Here is a 19,378-nt window from a genome sequence, read left to right as displayed (position 1 = left end):
CTGATGTCATGCTTTCAGTCAGTTGCACATGTTTTCAGTCCACATAATCATTGTTTCAAACACAAGATTGTTGTAATATGTAATGAGAACATTTGGTTTAATCACCGAAACACAACAGTATGATCTTCTTTCAGTTTAGTACTTTTAACAATCAGTTCATACAACAGCAAACAATGCAAGATACATGTTTCAAATCAGCCTTAGAAGTGCTGAAATTAATATGCTACAGTAGTGTGGTGAGCAGGACGGCCGAGGGACGTGAGAGAACGTCGCGAGGCCGGTGGTGCGATTGCTAATGAGCAGCACCTGTGAAGCACACCGGTCTCGCATCTCTCACGGAGGAGCGGAAGCATAAAGGGGGAGCGACGAAGTGTATGAGCGAGAGAGGAACAGGCCTGCTTTTTGTTTGTGTTTTGTTTTATTTTATTTTGGTAGCCAGCAATCGTCCGTGAGGGGCTGCTGGCAGGTAGTTATATTTTATTTTGGGTAGCCAGCAGTTCCGTGAGGGACTGCTGGCAGGTATTGTGTTTATTTCATTTAAAATAAAGTTTTATTTTGATTGTCCTCCGGTTCCCGCCTCCTTCTTCCCTGAACATTGCTACACTGGTGCCGAAACCCGGGAAGAGGGAGGAACGCGCTGTCCGAGGGTCCTCGCCGCTGTGGGGAATCCGCGGTGCCATCGAGCATGGTGCGCGAGTCGCCGCCGCGGTCCGGAGCCTGTTGCCGTCCGCCGTAGAAGGGGAGGAGCAGGGAGCGGGGGACTCGCAGCCATGGACGCTCGAGGCGGGGCGCTGGGGTGAGTTGCCGGTGGGACGCCCGAGCTCGCCGCCGACAGCCTGTGAATGGAGGGACGGCCCTTCCGGGAGGGAGAGGAGGAGTCACCGCCGCTTGCCGTGGGCCGGAGCCTGCTGTCATCCGCCAGTGAAGGGGAGGAGCAGGGAGCGGGGGACTCCTGCCGTCTGCCCAAGGCACCAGAGGAGCCGTCGCGGTCCACCGGGGGCGGGCGAGCGTCGAGGCGTCCACCGAGGGCCATCCAGCGTCGCCGCCGGGCACCGCGGAGGAGATCGCCCAGCTGGTGAGGGAGAAGATGGCAGCGCGTTGTGGGAACCGGACCAAGTTTTTTTTTTCCTCTCTCCCCTCTCTCGATCTGTCGCTCTTCATGCGTCCGTCTCCGTTTCCCTCGGCTTGTCGATCCATACCCCCAGGGATCGCCGCCGCTGGGGGGGGGGGGGGGGGGGAGTAGGCACAGTCTCGGGTGTACCCCCCGGCCTGTGAGGGGTGATGGGGGTATGTGGTGAGCAGGACGGCCGAGGGACGTGAGAGAACGTCGCGAGGCCGGTGGTGCGATTGCTAATGAGCAGCACCTGAAGCACACCGGTCTCGCATCTCTCACGGAGGAGCGGAAGCATAAAGGGGGAGCGACGAAGTGTATGAGCGAGAGAGGAACAGGCCTGCTTTTTGTTTGTGTTTTGTTTTATTTTATTTTGGTAGCCAGCAGTCGTCCGTGAGGGGCTGCTGGCAGGTAGTTATATTTTATTTTGGGTAGCCAGCAGTTCCGTGAGGGACTGCTGGCAGGTATTGTGTTTATTTCATTTAAAATAAAGTTTTATTTTGATTGTCCGCCGGTTCCCGCCTCCTTCTTCCCTGAACATTGCTACAAGTAGCTATAAAAGACAGATTACACAGTTTTCACATAAGGCAATACACTTACATTACCCAACATTTACATAATCTATAATTTCCAAAATATCCATCATATGTGTAATCAAGTGAAGGATCAATGAAGACATCCTCTACAATCATTTGGGCAAATTAGTTTTTATTTTTCAGATATAAGGTAGGCCTATACTTTCTATAATGAAATGTAACTAAATAAGAACAAAACAATAACATTTAGTGCACCTATTACATTACTGTAATTTGGATCAAGCCTGTCTTGAGCATTTGGCCATAGATTCTCGTCCACATCACAATGAATGTTATCATTGTTCATGCACCTTGGAAAAAACCTTTTGGCGTGACGAATCCATGCTTGACATTGGTCTACAGTACACTGATGTCATCACATGCATCATCCATGGCCTGAAGGAGGGTGGCACGCTCCAGGGGTTGGCGATCATAGACCTTCCACCTCCATGCTGAAAGAAATTCCTCAATAGGGTTGAGGAAAGGAGAGTATGGAGGCAGGTAGAGGGTCATGAATCGGGGATGGGCCTGAAACCATGCTTGAACTACCTCTGATTGGTGGAACCTGACATTGTCCCACACAATTACATAGGTGACCCCTTCACCTTGACAGGCCGGCTCAATTTACTGTAATTGAGAAACTCAATAAGATGTGCAGCATTATAGAAGCCAAGTAATGTCCTACGACACCATCTTCAGAGATAGCTGCGCACATGGAGATGTTTCCTCCACGTTGTCCAGGCACTTGGACTGTGGCCCGTTGGCCGATGATGTTCCATAAAGCACCACAACCCTCTAAAAAATATATTTTGGTTAGCTCTTTTAACAGTGTTGTTCCAATATACATATGACGTAAGTGATGCATCAAATAGTAACAGTAATACAATATATAGTGCTGTACCTGAACATACTCAGCCCTTAGTTGAACATAGAATTGACAGTTGATCTTTTTAGATTTGGATCAACTAATCTGGCAGCCTCTGCCATAGTAAGGCCTCTGTTCACCACATGATCAACGATGATGGCCCGGACTTCATTAGACAACAGTTCTGCCTCCCTCTCTCTGATGACCAACCCTTTGACGGGCCCCATGCCCACCTCTCTGACCTCTGTTGGTGCCCATGCCCACCTCTCTGACCTCTGTTGGTGCCCATGCCCACCTCTCTGACCTCTGTTGGTGCCCATGCCCACCTCGCTGACCTCTGTTGGTGCCCATGCCCACCTCTCTGACCTCTGTTGGTGCCCATGCCCACCTCTCTGACCTCTGTTGGTGCCCATGCCCACCTCGCTGACCTCTGTTGGTGCCCATGCCCACCTCTCTGATGGATCCCTTGTCCACGAGCTCTTCCTATTCATTGCTGTCTATCCTGCTCCATGTTGAAAGAAATGGCCAGTGTTTACACCCGCACTTTTATATATAGTAACCAATTGTGGTTACCACTATGGGAAATCAATTAGCAATAACGAGTATTCATCATGTGTGGTTACACATAATTTATATGTTCGTACAAACGCACATTTTATTTCTGTAGTTCTCAAAATTCCATACTGTATATTGCTGAAATGAAAATCTATAGGTTTACCAAATGATTCATTGATTAACTATTAAGATCAGTTGGATTAAATAATAGACAACTGTATTAAACTGAACAAAAAGAGATGCAAATCAAAAGTTTGATAGTAAAAGCTTTATGAAAGGCAGTTACTATGAATGAAACAATAATGTAGATGAAACACTTATTTTGTGTTGTGAAAAGGATACTTTGTGATTTTGTGAATTGTACTAACACAATTGAAAACATGATGAAATGTTTGAAAAAAGTGCACTTTTGATGATCTGTTGTGATATTAGCACCAAGAGTTTTGAAAATGTACACCTTACTTATGAAAATAGTACCAAAGCGAATAAAAAAAACTGTAAATATAAATTTCCAATATATGTTTTTATATGAGGGTGAGGTATAGTATTAAAGTTCCTGTTGCTGTCTATTCCTCATCAGTCATTTCTTTGGGTGTGCTGTTATTCTGAAGCGTGTTGAAAACGTTTAATGACGTCTTCTTATGCGCAACGACCAGTTCCTGGATCTCAGTAAATAAAGCAAATATGGATAAAGCATTAAAGAAAGTAAATAATGAAAACAATGCACCTGCGTTTCAGATCTCTATGCCAACATTCCCTGTGGTGGTGAAGATCGGACATGCCCATTCTGGGATGGGGAAGGTACCAGTCTCATTTTATTTACACTATTATAGTTTATATTAATATTTAGAATTAATTTATTATCTTATTTCACAGACATACACACTTCACCTTTACCTAGCGCTGGACTGTGAGACCATGTCTAAGACGGCTTTCATTAATGTCTCTATTGTAATACGGTTTTATCTTTCAGCTCATTGGCTTTTGGCTTGCTTAGTTGGGGACATTAAATTTAACATTTCATTTCATATTCAACAATAATATTGATCTGCCCGCATTGACACTGTAAGGGGTTTTACAGTCAAAGACCCAGAACCAGATATTGTGAATGAAGCCCCGGAGTCAGAATTATAATACGTTAAAGAAAAGATTTACTGAAGATAGTTTGCAGTTTCATCAGCAGAAGTTCAGCTTTATAGACTCACACAGGAGTTACAGTTACAAAGATCACAGCAGTTATACCCTGCCTACACCACACACACACACACCAGTTATACCCTACACCACACACACACACACACACACACACACACACCAGTTATACCCTACACACACACACACACACACACACACACACACACACACACACACACACACACACACACACACACACAGCAGTTATACCCTTCGCCACACACACACACACACACACACACACACACACACACACACACACACACACAGCAGTTATACCCTTCGCCACACACACACACACACACACACACACAGCAGTTATACCCTTCGCCACACACACACACACAGCAGTTATACCCTTCGCCACACACACATACACACAGCAGTTATACCCTACACAACACACACACACACACACACACACACACACACACACACACACACACACACACACACACACACACACACACACACACACACACACACACACACACACACACACACACACACACACACACACACACACACATACCCTTCACCCAGGTCTAAGCTACGTCCTTGCTTCAGGTTGCAGTTTCTGATTGGCTAAGAAATAGATAAACACAGTAATGGTCCACACATACACAGATAGACGGAAGCATATCTCCATGATTATGCGGCTGACACTCGGACCCTGAAGTGAGGCACGTCGTGACCTTCCAGGTCGCAGATTTGGGTTGCTGAGCACCAACTTATCCAGAACAACAACTCAGTCAATCTCCAATAATGCCTGTGGTTCCTTAACCTCCAATCAAGAAGACTAACACACACACACATACTGGTACGGGTGGTTTATAAAGACTTTTTCCCCTAAAAAGTTCCATCCTGGTTTATGGGGACCCACCTTTCCCTTTGTCATAGAGATTAATAATAAATATTAAACTGCTCCTTATGGCATGGGGTAAAAAGCTGACTGCTCAGAATTTAATTCTAATGAAACAGTCTGGTAATATGAAGACCTGACAAACTAAAGCACTGTAAGGACAGGGCAGGAGTGGGCGTTTCCTGATTTAATTATGATTTATGAGGACTACCCTGGTTTATCTGGACATCACTCACATACATACACACACACACACCTGACCCTTAATTATGAGGACAACCCTGGTTTATCTGGACATCTCACACATACACACACACACACCTAACCCTTAATTATGAGGACTAACCTGGTATAACCTGGACTAACTTTACCCATGAGAGTGCCGCATCACTTAAGTTTGTTTCAATACCAGCATATAGAAAAACAAAACAAGAAATTATCAGCAATTGTTCAACCTGGCTTAAACTTTAAGAGAGATTTCAGAAAACTAACCTGAGTTTGTAATGTGAGATTTAGCAGGTGTGAAGTGAGTGAAGAGCAAAGAGAGAAGAAGGAAAGTGAAATACGGAAATATTTTAGCTTTAAAAATTAAGAAATTAAAAAACCAAAAGGAGAGTTTACTATTTAACCATCACTGACAAATGCATTCACCCACAAATATTTTTCATAATTGAACCTTGAATGTCAGTCTTAATTTATTCATTAGATTAAGAAGTTTTGTCTAAAGATAGTTTTGAATAAAGCTAAATATTTCCAGTTGATTGGGTTTGGGTTTTGTTAAAGGTGACCTATAATTCAAAATTGAATTTACCTTGGTATAGTCAAATAACAAGAGTTCAGTGCATGGACATGACATAGAGTGAATCTCAAACTGGACTGTTTTCGCGTTCTCATTTAATTCACGTTTATGAAAAACACCCCTGAAAAACGGTCGGTTCTCCACACAATACCGACTGTGACGCAATAGTCGGGATCATTAATATGTACGCCTCCAAATATTTGCATAATGCCAGCCCTCAATGCCAGGCGGAACTGCGCAGCCGAAGCATGGCAGTTGCTCAGTGTGGTAAACACATGAACACAAAAGTATTTTTTAGTTCCTTCATCTGAGCCTCTGAAGAAACAATGGGTTAATTTTATTTTGTCTGGAAATTTCCAAACATTTCACCGACTGTTTCCTCAACTTGGGCCAATACAGAGCTGGCCTCGGATCGAGCTACCAAGCAACACTTTCTGATGTGTAATTGTTCAAGTTCAGACAGGTAATCTTTCTCTCAAAATCGTTCAATACTGTTTATGCATCAGTAAGTCAAGCCAGTGACTAAAATATCAGCTTCACATCGTTTCTTTTAGTAGGATGAAAATAATCGTTTTTAAATTGTGAACAAATTATATACAGAAAGCGATCAAAGAACACTCTTTCCACACAGCGTGAGTTTATCTGGACACTTGCCAAACTCGTTATGAAATCAATGAAGCACGTTACACTGCACAACGAAGCTCTTACTGTATTTACATCATCATGTTTGCATTGGTGAAAGCATTAGAGAGAGTGCAGAAACTGCTTTGCAATGATAAGATCTTCATTCTCGCGATCAACACACAGTCATCTGCTCAATGCTCATCACGGCAACATTTTATGTGATGGGAATAGATCTAAATACTTTAAAAACATCTCACGATTCGTTAATCTCGATAGCTGTTATAGTAAAAACGTATAATAGCAGTAGTAAAAGTATTCGGGAGAGAGTTTCACATGTAATGCGTTGCTATTTCATATGCAAGCATGTCAGCCAATCACAGCAGTGGCCGCGGTTACACTGAATCCCACAGCAGCCAATCACAGCAGTGGCCGCGGTTACACTGAATCCCACAGCAGCCAATCACAGCAGTGGCCGCGGTTACACTGAATCCCACAGCCAATCACAGCAGTGGCCGCGGTTACACTGAATCCAACAGAGACACGCCCCTTCAAACAGAGCGTTCAAATCAGAGGCTAAAAGCAGGCTAGGAAAAATGCCATTTATTTCTAAATTATGATTATTTTTTATCTAAAAAAAACATACTAACATTATAAGGGTAACCCAGGAAACATTATAAAATAATAATACAAAACATTCAAGGGCACCTTTAATGTAAAAAGAGAAGATTGTTCAAGACTTGTTATTAGTATCTAAATGAACATTCCTGACCATTTGGGTTTAACTGGACATCAGTAACCATATGAATCATGCATACACACACACACAACCCTACCTAACCCTTGATTATGGGGACATTTTGGGTTTAACTGGACCTCACTCACACACACTCTCAAACACACACAACCCTACCTAACCCTTGATTATGGGGACATTTTGGGTTTAACTGGACCTCACTCACACACACTCTCAAACACACACAACCCTACCTAACCCTTGATTATGGGGACATTTTGGGTTTAACTGGACCTCACTCACACACACTCTCAAACACACACAACCCTAACTAACCCTGGATTATGAGGACATTTTGGGTTTAACTGGACCTCACTCACACACACTCTCAAACACACACAAACACCTAACTAACCCTTGATTATGAGGACATTTTGGGTTTAACTGGACCTCACTCACACACACTCTCAAACACACACAAACACCTAACTAACCCTTGATTATGAGGACATTTTGGGTTTAACTGGACCTCACTCACACACACTCTCAAACACACACAACCCTAACTAACCCTTGATTATGAGGACATTTTGGGTTTAACTGGACCTCACTCACACACACTCTCAAACACACACAAACACCTAACTAACCCTTGATTATGAGGACATTTTGGGTTTAACTGGACCTCACTCACACACACTCTCAAACACACACAAACACCTAACTAACCCTTGATTATGAGGACATTTTGGGTTTAACTGGACCTCACTCACACACACTCTCAAACACACACAAACACCTAACTAACCCTGGATTATGAGGACATTTTGGGTTTAACTGGACCTCACTCACACACACTCTCAAACACACACAAACACCTAACTAACCCTTGATTATGAGGACATTTTGGGTTTAACTGGACCTCACTCACACACACTCTCAAACACACACAAACACCTAACTAACCCTGGATTATGAGGACATTTTGGGTTTAACTGGACCTCACTCAAACACACACTCTCAAAAACCTAACTAACCCTTGATTATGAGGACATTTTGGGTTTAACTGGACCTCACTCACACACACTCTCAAACACACACAAACACCTAACTAACCCTTGATTATGGAGGACAAACTGGGTTTAACTGGACCTCACTCACACACTCTCAAACACACACAAACACCTAACTAACCCTTGATTATGAGGACAAACTGGGTTTAAATGGACATCACTATTAACTCCACACATAGCAGGAGTACCTGTATTAGAGTTAACCATACTAAACCAAATCAACTATTCTACATTAAAGAGTGAATTCACAAATTATTGTGCATCTTTTTGCTGCCACTAAACCTGTAAAAGTAATACGCACACCTAAGGAAATAGTGCTACAATGTGCTGTTGCTATATCAACCAACATATACACATGTGGTGCAAAATGAACCTGGTTGGAGAAAATTCAGTGATCAAAAATCAGCAAGTTTTACACTTCATAGAAGACTAGTTAAAGGGCAATTAGATGAAGAAATGCAACTAGACAGCCAATAAAAACTAACAAAATTAAACTGAAAGGGCAATTTTTATTTTGCAAATGGTAAAAAAAGGCTCAACAACTGAGATCTAATAAGGCCATTATTAGAGATGCACAGATTGATCGGCTTGGGACCGGAATTGGGCGATTTTCACGTGATCGGCCGGTCAGTCTGACATATGCCGATTTTATACCGGTCAAACGCACTCGGGCGCCGCATGATTAACATCAGCATCACACGTGCACACGGAACGCACATGTAGAAAACCTCGTGAATTACGTCCGTTTCACACCGCAAGCGTGAGAGGCGTGTATTTTTTTCGGCGTGCATGTTAACCAGTGAATGCATCACACTGGGAGCGGGAGCAGAGCGTCAAGCAGGAGCGTCGCGTGAGCAGCAGTGAAGCGGTTTCGGCGCAGAGTCTATTTTTGCTGCGCTGCTCACACTCAATTAAAGTGAAAGCACACTTTTTTTGATGGGCAAAATAAATATGATTTCACACAAAAAGTGCCCAAAATGCACAGAATTTGCATGTCTAGTGTGTTTTAACAAGAACTGGAGTAGGCTATGTCAGAAAAGAAAATGAAGAAGACTCAAAAATATTTATAGAAAATTCACCCATTTAAACTTGTTTTTATTATTCAGTTTGGGTAGAAGTATATGGTGTTTTATAAAAATAAAAAAATAGAAAATAAATATTTGTGTGTGCTGTAAAGTGGTTAGAAAAAATGAAATCGGAATCGGCTAAAATCGGTATCGGCAGGTCAAACTCGGAAAAATCGGAATCGGCCTAGAAAATTGTAATTGGTGCATCTCTAACCATTATGGGACTAAAGTGCATGAGGGAGTGTGCCTCAAAATGACCGCAGCAACACACTGGAAATAAAACCAAATTAAATTGCCTTCCAGTAAATGCATGTATTTGTACATTTCTTTCAAAACAGTGTTTTAATAAAAGTAAATAAAAGGATGTCTTGAACACTCTTCTGGCCCAACAACACTTTAGAGAACAAAACCCACAGACATTAAAGGTTGTATCAGCGATTTCAGGCCCAAATATAAATGATCACATTCATCTAATTTTTCCTAACGATCCGCTAGCTGCCCGCTCCATAAGCATGCCGTCCAAAAAACGCATCTCTGTAGGCAGCCTAGGCTCTGAGATCTGCACACAAAAACAATGGGTTTCACCAACCACTCAAAACCAAAATAAACAGTGTTCCAACCAATCACCGACAGTTCCAACCAATCACCGCAAAATCTCAAACCACAACACCCCCACCTTTTGTGTGCAGATCTCAGAGCCTAGGCTGCCTACAGAGACACGGTTTTTGGACGGCATGCTTATGGAGCGGGCAGCTAGCGGATCGTTAGGAAAAATTAGATGAATGTGATCATTTATATTTGGGCCTTTTTTGGGCCTGAAATCGCTGATACAACCTTTAATGGAAGGCGACACTGATCTCTCGAAGAACTCTAAGAAGATTTCTTTTTCAACATCAAACCTCGGTTCCTCACGAAATCCCTTATATTTTGGGCCATTCTTTCTCTCAGAACAGGGTCCTCTGCAGTCTTGCACTGCTCACACTCTGCCTTTGTTGCAAGGTGTCCCTTAGAAATATGGACTCTGAAATGTTTCATGACAGCATTCACTTCATTTGGGCTCCATGGCCTTTTCGCAATTCTCCTCAATTTGGTCCCTGTAAAACAAACAAACAAACAAACAAACAAACATATACATACACATATGTATACCTATACACCTATATGTATATACATGGAATAACTTTAATATACCCAAATGTTTAAATACCTATGGAGTTCTCAGTTTCATCCTGATTCATTTGGCTTTTTCCTGAGGGGTAAAAAGCAAGAATTAAAATGTATTCCAGCCCTACGATCCAAACAGTTTCGGACCATGTGAAATATCAGCAGATAAGCACACAGGGAAAACTAGTCTCTGGTCCTGTGTAACATGAAAAGGACCACTTTACACTGAATTACTGTGGAAGATAAAAAATAAAATCAACATGTATCCTTTTTCTCAAATAAATATCTAAAATATATGCGCATACACATACCTGTGGAGCTGTCAGCCTCACCCAGGCCCATTTTTGTTTTTTCTAAGGGAAAAAAAGCAACACACTATTCATCTTCTCTACACAGCAAACAGGTATATATAATATATATATAATTATTATTATTATTATTATTATGTAAATATGAGGGCTCTGAACCAGTTCAAAGAATGAAAACAAAAACTGGGGAAAAACCAGAAACGATTACTTGAAATGACCATTAACCGGTTAATAATGGTGTTTTTTTTCTTCTTTTTTCTGTTTAAAGGGTAATTCCACCGGTTGAGACATGAATATGTATTGAAAGTGGGTCATATATGTAGTAGAATAGTAGCATACATTTCTAATTTGGGTCCTTCTTGGCCGATAAAAGGCAGAAAATGACTTTTTAGTGCTTGTGGATTGTAGACAACAATCCCCATAATGCATTGCAATGCTCAGCTCCGCAGGCCACTCCCACTACCTACCGCCTGGAAATCATTTCACACAATTTCTAGTGAAGAGTTACTTTGCGAACTAATTATTTGCTTTATCATGCTCGTTAGCTGAGATAGCTTATACCTGCGTGCATGAAGTTGTCTGGACTTGTGTTCTTCCACAGCTTTCTCAGTCATTTTTACCGTCCGTTTTTCACTGTCTTGTTCATCCATAACGAGCGAATGTTTACACACTTTATTAGTGCAAATATCAAAACCGTAGGGTGAGCTTAACACACACACTGCGTTCCACTTTTATTTATTTATTTCTCACACAGCGGCGCGCGCGCCCATAGTCCTCTAGGTTTCGATTAACGATCCACAGCACAGCAAGGAAAGCTACGACTTAGTTTCACCGTGAAAGTTTCCTCCTTCCGGCTTTTATCTCGATATCGTACAGTAGAAATTGGCACCGCTGGAATGAAAAAGTTTCTGCCGGTGAAATCAAACGCACGGCACTGATCTGTGATGTGTCTGTTAAGCCTAGTTCACACTACAGGATTATAAGCCCGATTTAAGCCCGATTTGCAAATCGTTGAGCTCGCCGACAGGTCAGGGTGTTATCGCGTGCAAATCGCGGGGGATTAGCGGACGATGGACGCTCGCCAATCTGTTAGTATGAAAGAGCCAACAACGCATCAAAGACGCTCGCTGACGCCTCGCAGACGCGTCGCCGAGCCCAGAAAAATATTTAGCATGCTAGATATCCAGAGCTGTCGCCCGACTCAACCTCAGTGATGTCATTAGCTACAGCCAATCAGAGCAAGGCATGGGTTGCTCCAATCAGAGCAAGGCATGGGTTGCTCCAATCAGAGCAAGGCATGGGTTGCTCCAATCAGAGCAAGGCATGGGTTGCTCCAATCAGAGCAAGGCATGGGTTTTCGTCTTCTTCGCTGGGTATTAGCGCGCGTGATATTTCGCGTCATTTCCGGTTCGTTTTATCGCGTGATTTTTTGTGACAAAACGTGGTTTGTAGACAAGATTGAATCGTTGGGTGACAGAGTTGTTGTCAACTCGTGTAGTGCGTTACCTCCTGTTGCGGATCAATCACGTTGTGTCGTGTGGTGTGAACAGCTCAACAACTTGAACACTCCTGATTTCACAGAGAGCAAGTCATGTAGTGTGAACCGCACAGTTCAGCCCGACGTTTTAAAATCATGTAGTGTGAACTAGGCTTTAGCGCATTAGGTCCAACCCCCTATGGGCGGGTTTGAAAGGGTGGGAACTAGAGCTTGTAGTCTTTACAGAAATCCCCCCCTCTTACACTTCCTCCTACAATGACGTAAAATGACGATTTTAGGAGGAAGTGAAAAGGGTAAATAGCGGATTTCTCTCGTCTCAGGGGAAAATGAGAGAGAGTGTTGCACGACCATTCAATAGTATGACTGGGTTTCTAACAATGATGCAGATACTGACATTTGCATGTAAGGCCAAGCCATTTTCGACTTGACACAGGTCCACTGCAATCTTCACAAGAATCCAAACTGGAAATAACAGCACTGTGAACTTCATGGTGGCACTATAACAAAAATTATTTATTAAATCAACATATATTGAACATAGCACAACTTTCATTCCAGAGTGTGGTGTGAATGGGCCTTAACAGTTTACGTCTCTGTGACTGAAAGTCACAAAGCATATCCAGATTGAAAAGAGTGCATATTGGGTCTACAGCTTACCCACAATAAAGAAGCAGCCGACACATACCCAAAGCAACATCTTTTCCACAAACCCTAACCCTGACATGATGGTCCTCGTAGTGGAGAACTGTCCTTATATTTCAGGTCAGTGTCATGCCCATCCCCCAACGCACGAGTTATGAAAATGAATGAACCGATTCCATTTTACACAAAGGAACAAATATTATCCAACAGATTGACTTAATTTATATCAATCTGTATAATTCCAATCGTAATTTCAAAAGCAGTTATGTTAAAAAAAATAGAAAAAAAAACTTCATGGGGTTCCATATAGGCTACAGAAAGAGTTTTTAAAAACATGGTTGTGTAACAAGGTGCGATTTGCTGGTGGGGGATTTCCCCCCTCCACAGTAATCAATGCTATAGCCTAATTTACCAATAGACCATATCACATATATTATATATTTTTAAAAATATGCAACACGCACGTTTAAACAACAAACGATACAATCTGAACTGGCGCTTCTGCTCCTGTATTGAGAGATAACATGCAGCGCGTTTCAGCTACGATCCTGGTTCCAGTGGCCTTAATACATTCACGGCTTTTCAGAATGTCACAAAGCGTTTTGAGATGTTTTTGAACGAAATATTGATTGTTTATAATTAAGTGTTTTGGCACACCGAGTGGCGCTAAGCATTGTTCTAAAATTGGGTTTTATTCTGGCATGTTGAACTAGAGTTCGACAAACGCGGCGGCGCTTTCACTTGAATTAATTTTTTTCTCATTACAGCTAAAAGAACTTAAAAGGCTAGCCTACTCCGTAATTTTTGGTCATACAGATAAGATATCATCTTTTTTTAAACTGTAAAAGGTCTACAATATGCTAACGATAAAACGTTTTCTCGCTCATGTGAACGAACACACTGGAGAAACAAACGTTTGGTCATTTCACAAAGAGTAAAATCATGGCCGAGTGGAAGAACTTACGGTTCGATCATTTAGATGACACGGGTTCAAATCCCGAACAAACTTGGTACTTTTGTAAATTTTATATTAGCCTATTAATGCATTTTATATCCGATTATTAATGCAGAGAGATTTGTCTAGTTCTAAAACTCTGTTACACCATATAGTTTTTGCTTATATTTATAAAATAAAATTGCCAAGCATTTCCATTTTACACTGGAACAAATAGTATCCAACAGAATGACTTTACATCTGTATAATAATACCAATCGTAATTTATAAATAGCTATAGCCTATATAAATTTTTGGGATTCCCTATAGGTTATAGGCTACTTCACCAATATACCATATACAATATATAAAATAGAAATATGCAACAGGCACGTTTAAACGACAAACAATAAAATCAAAACCAGCGTTTCAGTTGTTCATTAGTTCCAGTGGCCTTAATGTAGGCCCTATGCACGGCTTTTCCAAAAGGTCACAAAGCGTTTTGAGATTATTTTGAATGAAATATTGAAGTTTATAATTAAGTGTTTTGGCACACCACGCCGAGTGGCGCTATTGTTCTAAAGTCGGGTTTTATTCTGGCATGTTGAATTAGAGTTCGACAAACGCGGCGGCGCGTTCATTTGGATTTATTTTTCTCATAACAGCTAAAATAGCTTAATAGGCTACTCCGTATTTTTTGCCTACATCGTTCAAAACTGTAAACTTCTATTCATATTAGGCTAACAACATTTTAGCTGTCGTCTCGTCTCTGTCTCCGGGAACTGCGCGTCACAAAAATGAACCGATAGCCACTTGCCTCAGCTCAGTCACGATAAGAAATCGGCTATGTCTAAAGCCTTTAATTGTCTAAATATTTAATAAATGTTATCTGATTTTGTAATCCATCTGAAACTGAGAGGTACAGATGATCTACTCAAACATGTTTAGCTATGATGTGAGCGCTTCCCAACGAGGAAAGGACAAGGGGGAAAATCTCGCTCTAATTAAATGTAGGCTAAATCGCCCTGAATTAAAATGTAAAAGCAAATCAAATAATTTTTTGTCGAAATGTTGCTATATTGTTTCATTTAAGTTCATAATTATTCTATAAATGTTATTTAGTTTAACAGCAGCACAACGAAGCACTGTGGTTCGAGGTTTATTTGAATAAAAAAGAACAACTTATTGAATTTGAATGAATTATTGAAATGAAATATTTAGTAATAAAGTTTCATGACAAAAAATATCACTACATGTAGCTTACATTATTTAATTCCTTCATTATCAACACTTTAATAGTCTAATGCTAGAATAGCGGTTTAAGTGTGAATTGCGACTTCTTTTTGTTGTAAGTCAGTCTCAGAGAGCCTGTGGGGGGGTTGGAGGGACAGTGGCTTTATCGGCACAATAGGTGTTAATGTTCCTCTTTCATATGGAGATGTCGGATAGCCAGCCTGCAGGCAAAGGCTAAATTCTTATAAATCTCTCGTGTGTCCAAATGTAGGCCCTATATCTTATTAAATTATAAATATTGTAGTTTATTTTTTGTATTTAAAGTTTTCACACAAAATTTAAATTAAAGTGTTCAATCCAGTTGTTTCAACATTCTAAAATTCAAGTTTTAGAATGTTTGAGCACTGTGTATGATTGTCAACAATCTGGCATTATCTAAACATTAACTGTTGACTAAACACATTCATGCCACAGCAGATACAGAGCTCTTTAATTCGCGATCAACCTCGTTTTATTGTAAGGTGAATTCAACAAGGCATGCTTTGTCTTTGAAGCAACAAAGGCTAAATAATTTGTTACAGTTTTTTTTTTTTTTGGAGGGAGGGAGGGAGACAAAATAAACTTGCTAAAAAGAGATCCAGCGCGAGAGACAGGCAAAGAAAAACGCATGTTCTTAATTTATGTGGCTTTGGACTATTTTCGTTTTGTACTGTTTTAATTGTTTAATTTAGCTGAAATTCCTTTGACAATACAAATTTAAAATGTTGCAAGAATAAGATTCTGTGTTTCTTACATTCTTCAAAATTTGCGATGGGTTTCAAACTTAATTAATTGTAGTGTTCTTTTACATTTTCATTTGTTTTTATATTGAAAGTAATACTATTTAGTTAGTCTGTCAAGTCAACAAAATCAGTCTTTTCTGATTTGTTCAATGTATGGATCTGTTTTGAAAAATTTCTCCCGTTGCTATGGCCAGGTATCACTCACTGTCAGTCAACTCAATTTCGTGAATGATTCACAAAACAATAATTTAGCAGATGAAAGACGAGCTTCATTATTTTCATTTTCTGACACGATCAGCTTTCTTTTTTTATTTATTTTCATTTCCCTCATCAGCTTTGTCGTGCAGCGGACATGGAATGTAGCAAATTTACGTTAATGTGGCATTGATAATTAAACAAAACGCTTGACTTTAAATAAATAAACAGTTAATGAACTCGCTAATAAACAGTTACCTATTTAAGCATCAAGAACGGTAAAACATAAATGAAGTCGGCCAACATTGAGATGAGTTGGCTACATTGAGATTCGATCTCGGATCGCTTGAAGCTCCGTGAGGCTCATGTTGTTGCGTTAACCACTGAGCTACCGTCTGAACGCTATTAAATTACGTCTTATGCTCTTCCAGACCCTCATTGATAGCCTAATATATTTCTGTTGCAATGTTTTATGTTGTAATGTTTTCACTATTTATTCAATTTAATTTCAGTATTGTGATTATGAATTCGTTTAACTACAATGTTTCACTTGAATTCATCTGTTACCAGCTTTCAATCGCTCTGAATGAGTCGCGGCGCGGCGGTAGATTACGCAATAGAGAGAATAAACTGACACCTTGATTGTAGCGCCTCTTAGCGGTAAAAGGCAGCAAATACACATCCGAATTTTACCGCCGCGGGGGCGGCGGCGGTAAAAGTATTATTCTTGAGTACCAACTGTACCCAAAGCAACATCTTTTCCACAAACCCTAACCCTGACATGATGGTCCTCGTAGTGGAGAACTGTCCTTATATTTCAGGTCAGTGTCATGCCCATCCCCCAACGCACGAGTTATGAAAATGAATGAACCGAGCAATGTACATTTTACTCGAATTTGAGACGTCACAACAGCGTCTTTAAGACGACAGTCCACGTCAACCAGTCTAGCATGATGCCCAACCATCCTACACTTAACATTGCCTGTGTCAAAGAGAAGAAAACAATGAAGGAACATGCGCTCACTTACTTTCTCTTTCACTGATGAGGAAGGATTCACACTGCATTCAGTCACAGCCACTGATGTCTCGTCACACAATTCCTGTAATTATGAGAAAGACAGGTACAACACTGAGGCAAGGATGCTTGCCAATCGGTCACCGCAACTAATTCTAGTATCAACCAAAGACTAAATATCTAGTGTCCCTTTCATGGCTCCGTCATGCACAAAGCAGACGTGCAGAATTTTTTTTAATAATCTGCATCATATAAAAAACTAACATTCATGAAATACAGAACATGGTTGACTTTCAGTGATAAAGTCTTTAAGAGACTCACCCTTAAACGCGAAGGCCAAGAGGAATCCCCATAGTTGTATGTGACCTCCTCATCTGGAAAGATATGTCTTATACTAAACAGACACAGGAGTGGCCTTCCGTCAACAATGATTGTCTTGACTTTGCAATTTGGATTTTTGTCATCATCATTCCTCCACCGTCCTCTTTTGTTGCATCTATGCTGTGATAAAAATAGTGCAGTAAGAAACTTAAAACATAGACACACACTGAAACATACGGTTCTAACTGAACATTTGGGTTAGGCTAACCTTGGCCTATTTAACCTATATTCAAATACACATTGTGAAAGTTAACTTGACTTCCTAAGAATTTAATAAGTCAGATGATCCACTTAAGGTAAAAAAATAATACCCCAGTTGAACAATAACCATGTTATTGATTATCACTAACTAATAAGTTCCTAATGTTATGAGAACCCTAGCAAATCTGCTATTGTAATAGTGCGGCACGATTAATCTTATCGCAATCGCAATCGCGATGTCAAGCCTGTGCGATTATATGGCGCAAAATGCTGCGATTTTATGTAAAATAAACAATGGGCTGTTAACGCAATTAACGCAGCATCTGTTATTATTTGTCATCCTTTGGCTAGTGTTACATGATAATGCTCTCATGCGATTGCTTAAAACCATTCATGCGAGACAAGTCAAAAGAGAGCGCGCTGAATGTCCGACTGTGACTCACAGAAAGACACGCGCCAGAATACAGTTCTCTTTCGCGCTTGAACGAACAACAACACACACAATTATGCCAAAATGTCGTTTGTCGAGTATCTTCATAACATAAGAGCAGTCTTATGATGGACGTATAGAGTTGTGAGAGGATGAGGCGCATGTGAGATCCGTGTCTCTGTCAGCAGCGGCTGCTCTTAAAGGGCCAGCAGCCAAAGCTTTCTGTCAGTAAAGTTAATCACAGAACAAAGGGGACAGAGAAAATTACTCACTGCTCTTGACTAAAGAACTTATGTAGCTTTAATAAGGATTAGTCTATTTATTATTTATGCAGCGCAGAGTCGCAGACTGTTTGATAACTTTATTAAATTTCTGCATACCTGTTAGACAGGAAGGGCACAGGTAAATATGACATGTCATTTATAATGGGTTTATGTGAGGATTATTTGAAGTTCACTTAAATTAAAAGCTGTTATATTTTTTGACGTCTAATAAATGTTTTTAAAAAAATTATAGCTTTCAATTGTAATGATGGAATCACTGTAATGTTGGATGGCTATAATTAATGTTTTAAATGGGGGTGGATTAATTTTTATCCAGACATCAATGGCTTAGATGTTATCAATCATTTAGTTGTTGTTGCTAGTTTGAGTTGAGAAATACACATTTCAGAATTATCACTAATCTGTGTGTGCATTTTGCTTTAGAACCAAGCAAGTTGACTCATGAAACCATTTGTTTATTATATCGCAATCGCATATTCCAATTGCAATATTGACCTCAATAATCAGAATGACATTTTCCCCAAATCGTGCAGCCCTATATTGTAATAATAATAGTAATAATAATAAATCATAATTATAACTGTTTTTATTAGAATGACATGCAACTAGTTTGCTCTGAATATGAACCAAAAATAAATAAACCAAAAAAGAAACAGCCAGCTTACCAATAACGTGTTCCATTCCATGTGAAGTCAAACAAGTAGTTGCCTTGAACATCTTTAACATGTTTACTTTGAGAGAGAATCCCACGGTATTCAACAACAAAGGTGGATGGTTCAATGTGCTCAAGTGCAAACACACCTCTCCCTGAAAGGGCAAAATAATATATAGGCTAATAATACAAATAAAACAT

The 19,378-nt window shown here is 40.5% G+C and overlaps 1 protein-coding gene across 1 annotated transcript in view; it reads left to right on the top strand.

Annotated features, from left to right (window-relative positions):
* The window catches only part of syn2b (synapsin IIb), a 136,066-nt gene that overhangs the window by 93,537 nt on the left and 23,151 nt on the right, over positions 1-19,378 (top strand). Inside the window, exon 6 of the mRNA XM_056266551.1 lies at positions 3,845-3,907. Within this exon, the coding sequence (XP_056122526.1) occupies positions 3,845-3,907 (63 nt within the window). The remainder of the gene's footprint in view (positions 1-3,844; positions 3,908-19,378) is intronic.

The sequence above is a fragment of the Rhinichthys klamathensis genome, unplaced genomic scaffold (assembly GCF_029890125.1).
Source record: "Rhinichthys klamathensis goyatoka isolate OS25496 unplaced genomic scaffold, OSU_Roscu_1.1 h1tg000249l_1, whole genome shotgun sequence".
Lineage (NCBI taxonomy): Eukaryota > Metazoa > Chordata > Actinopteri > Cypriniformes > Leuciscidae > Rhinichthys > Rhinichthys klamathensis.
Note: the sequence above shows the minus strand (reverse complement) of the source record. Positions and strands in the feature narration are given on the sequence as shown.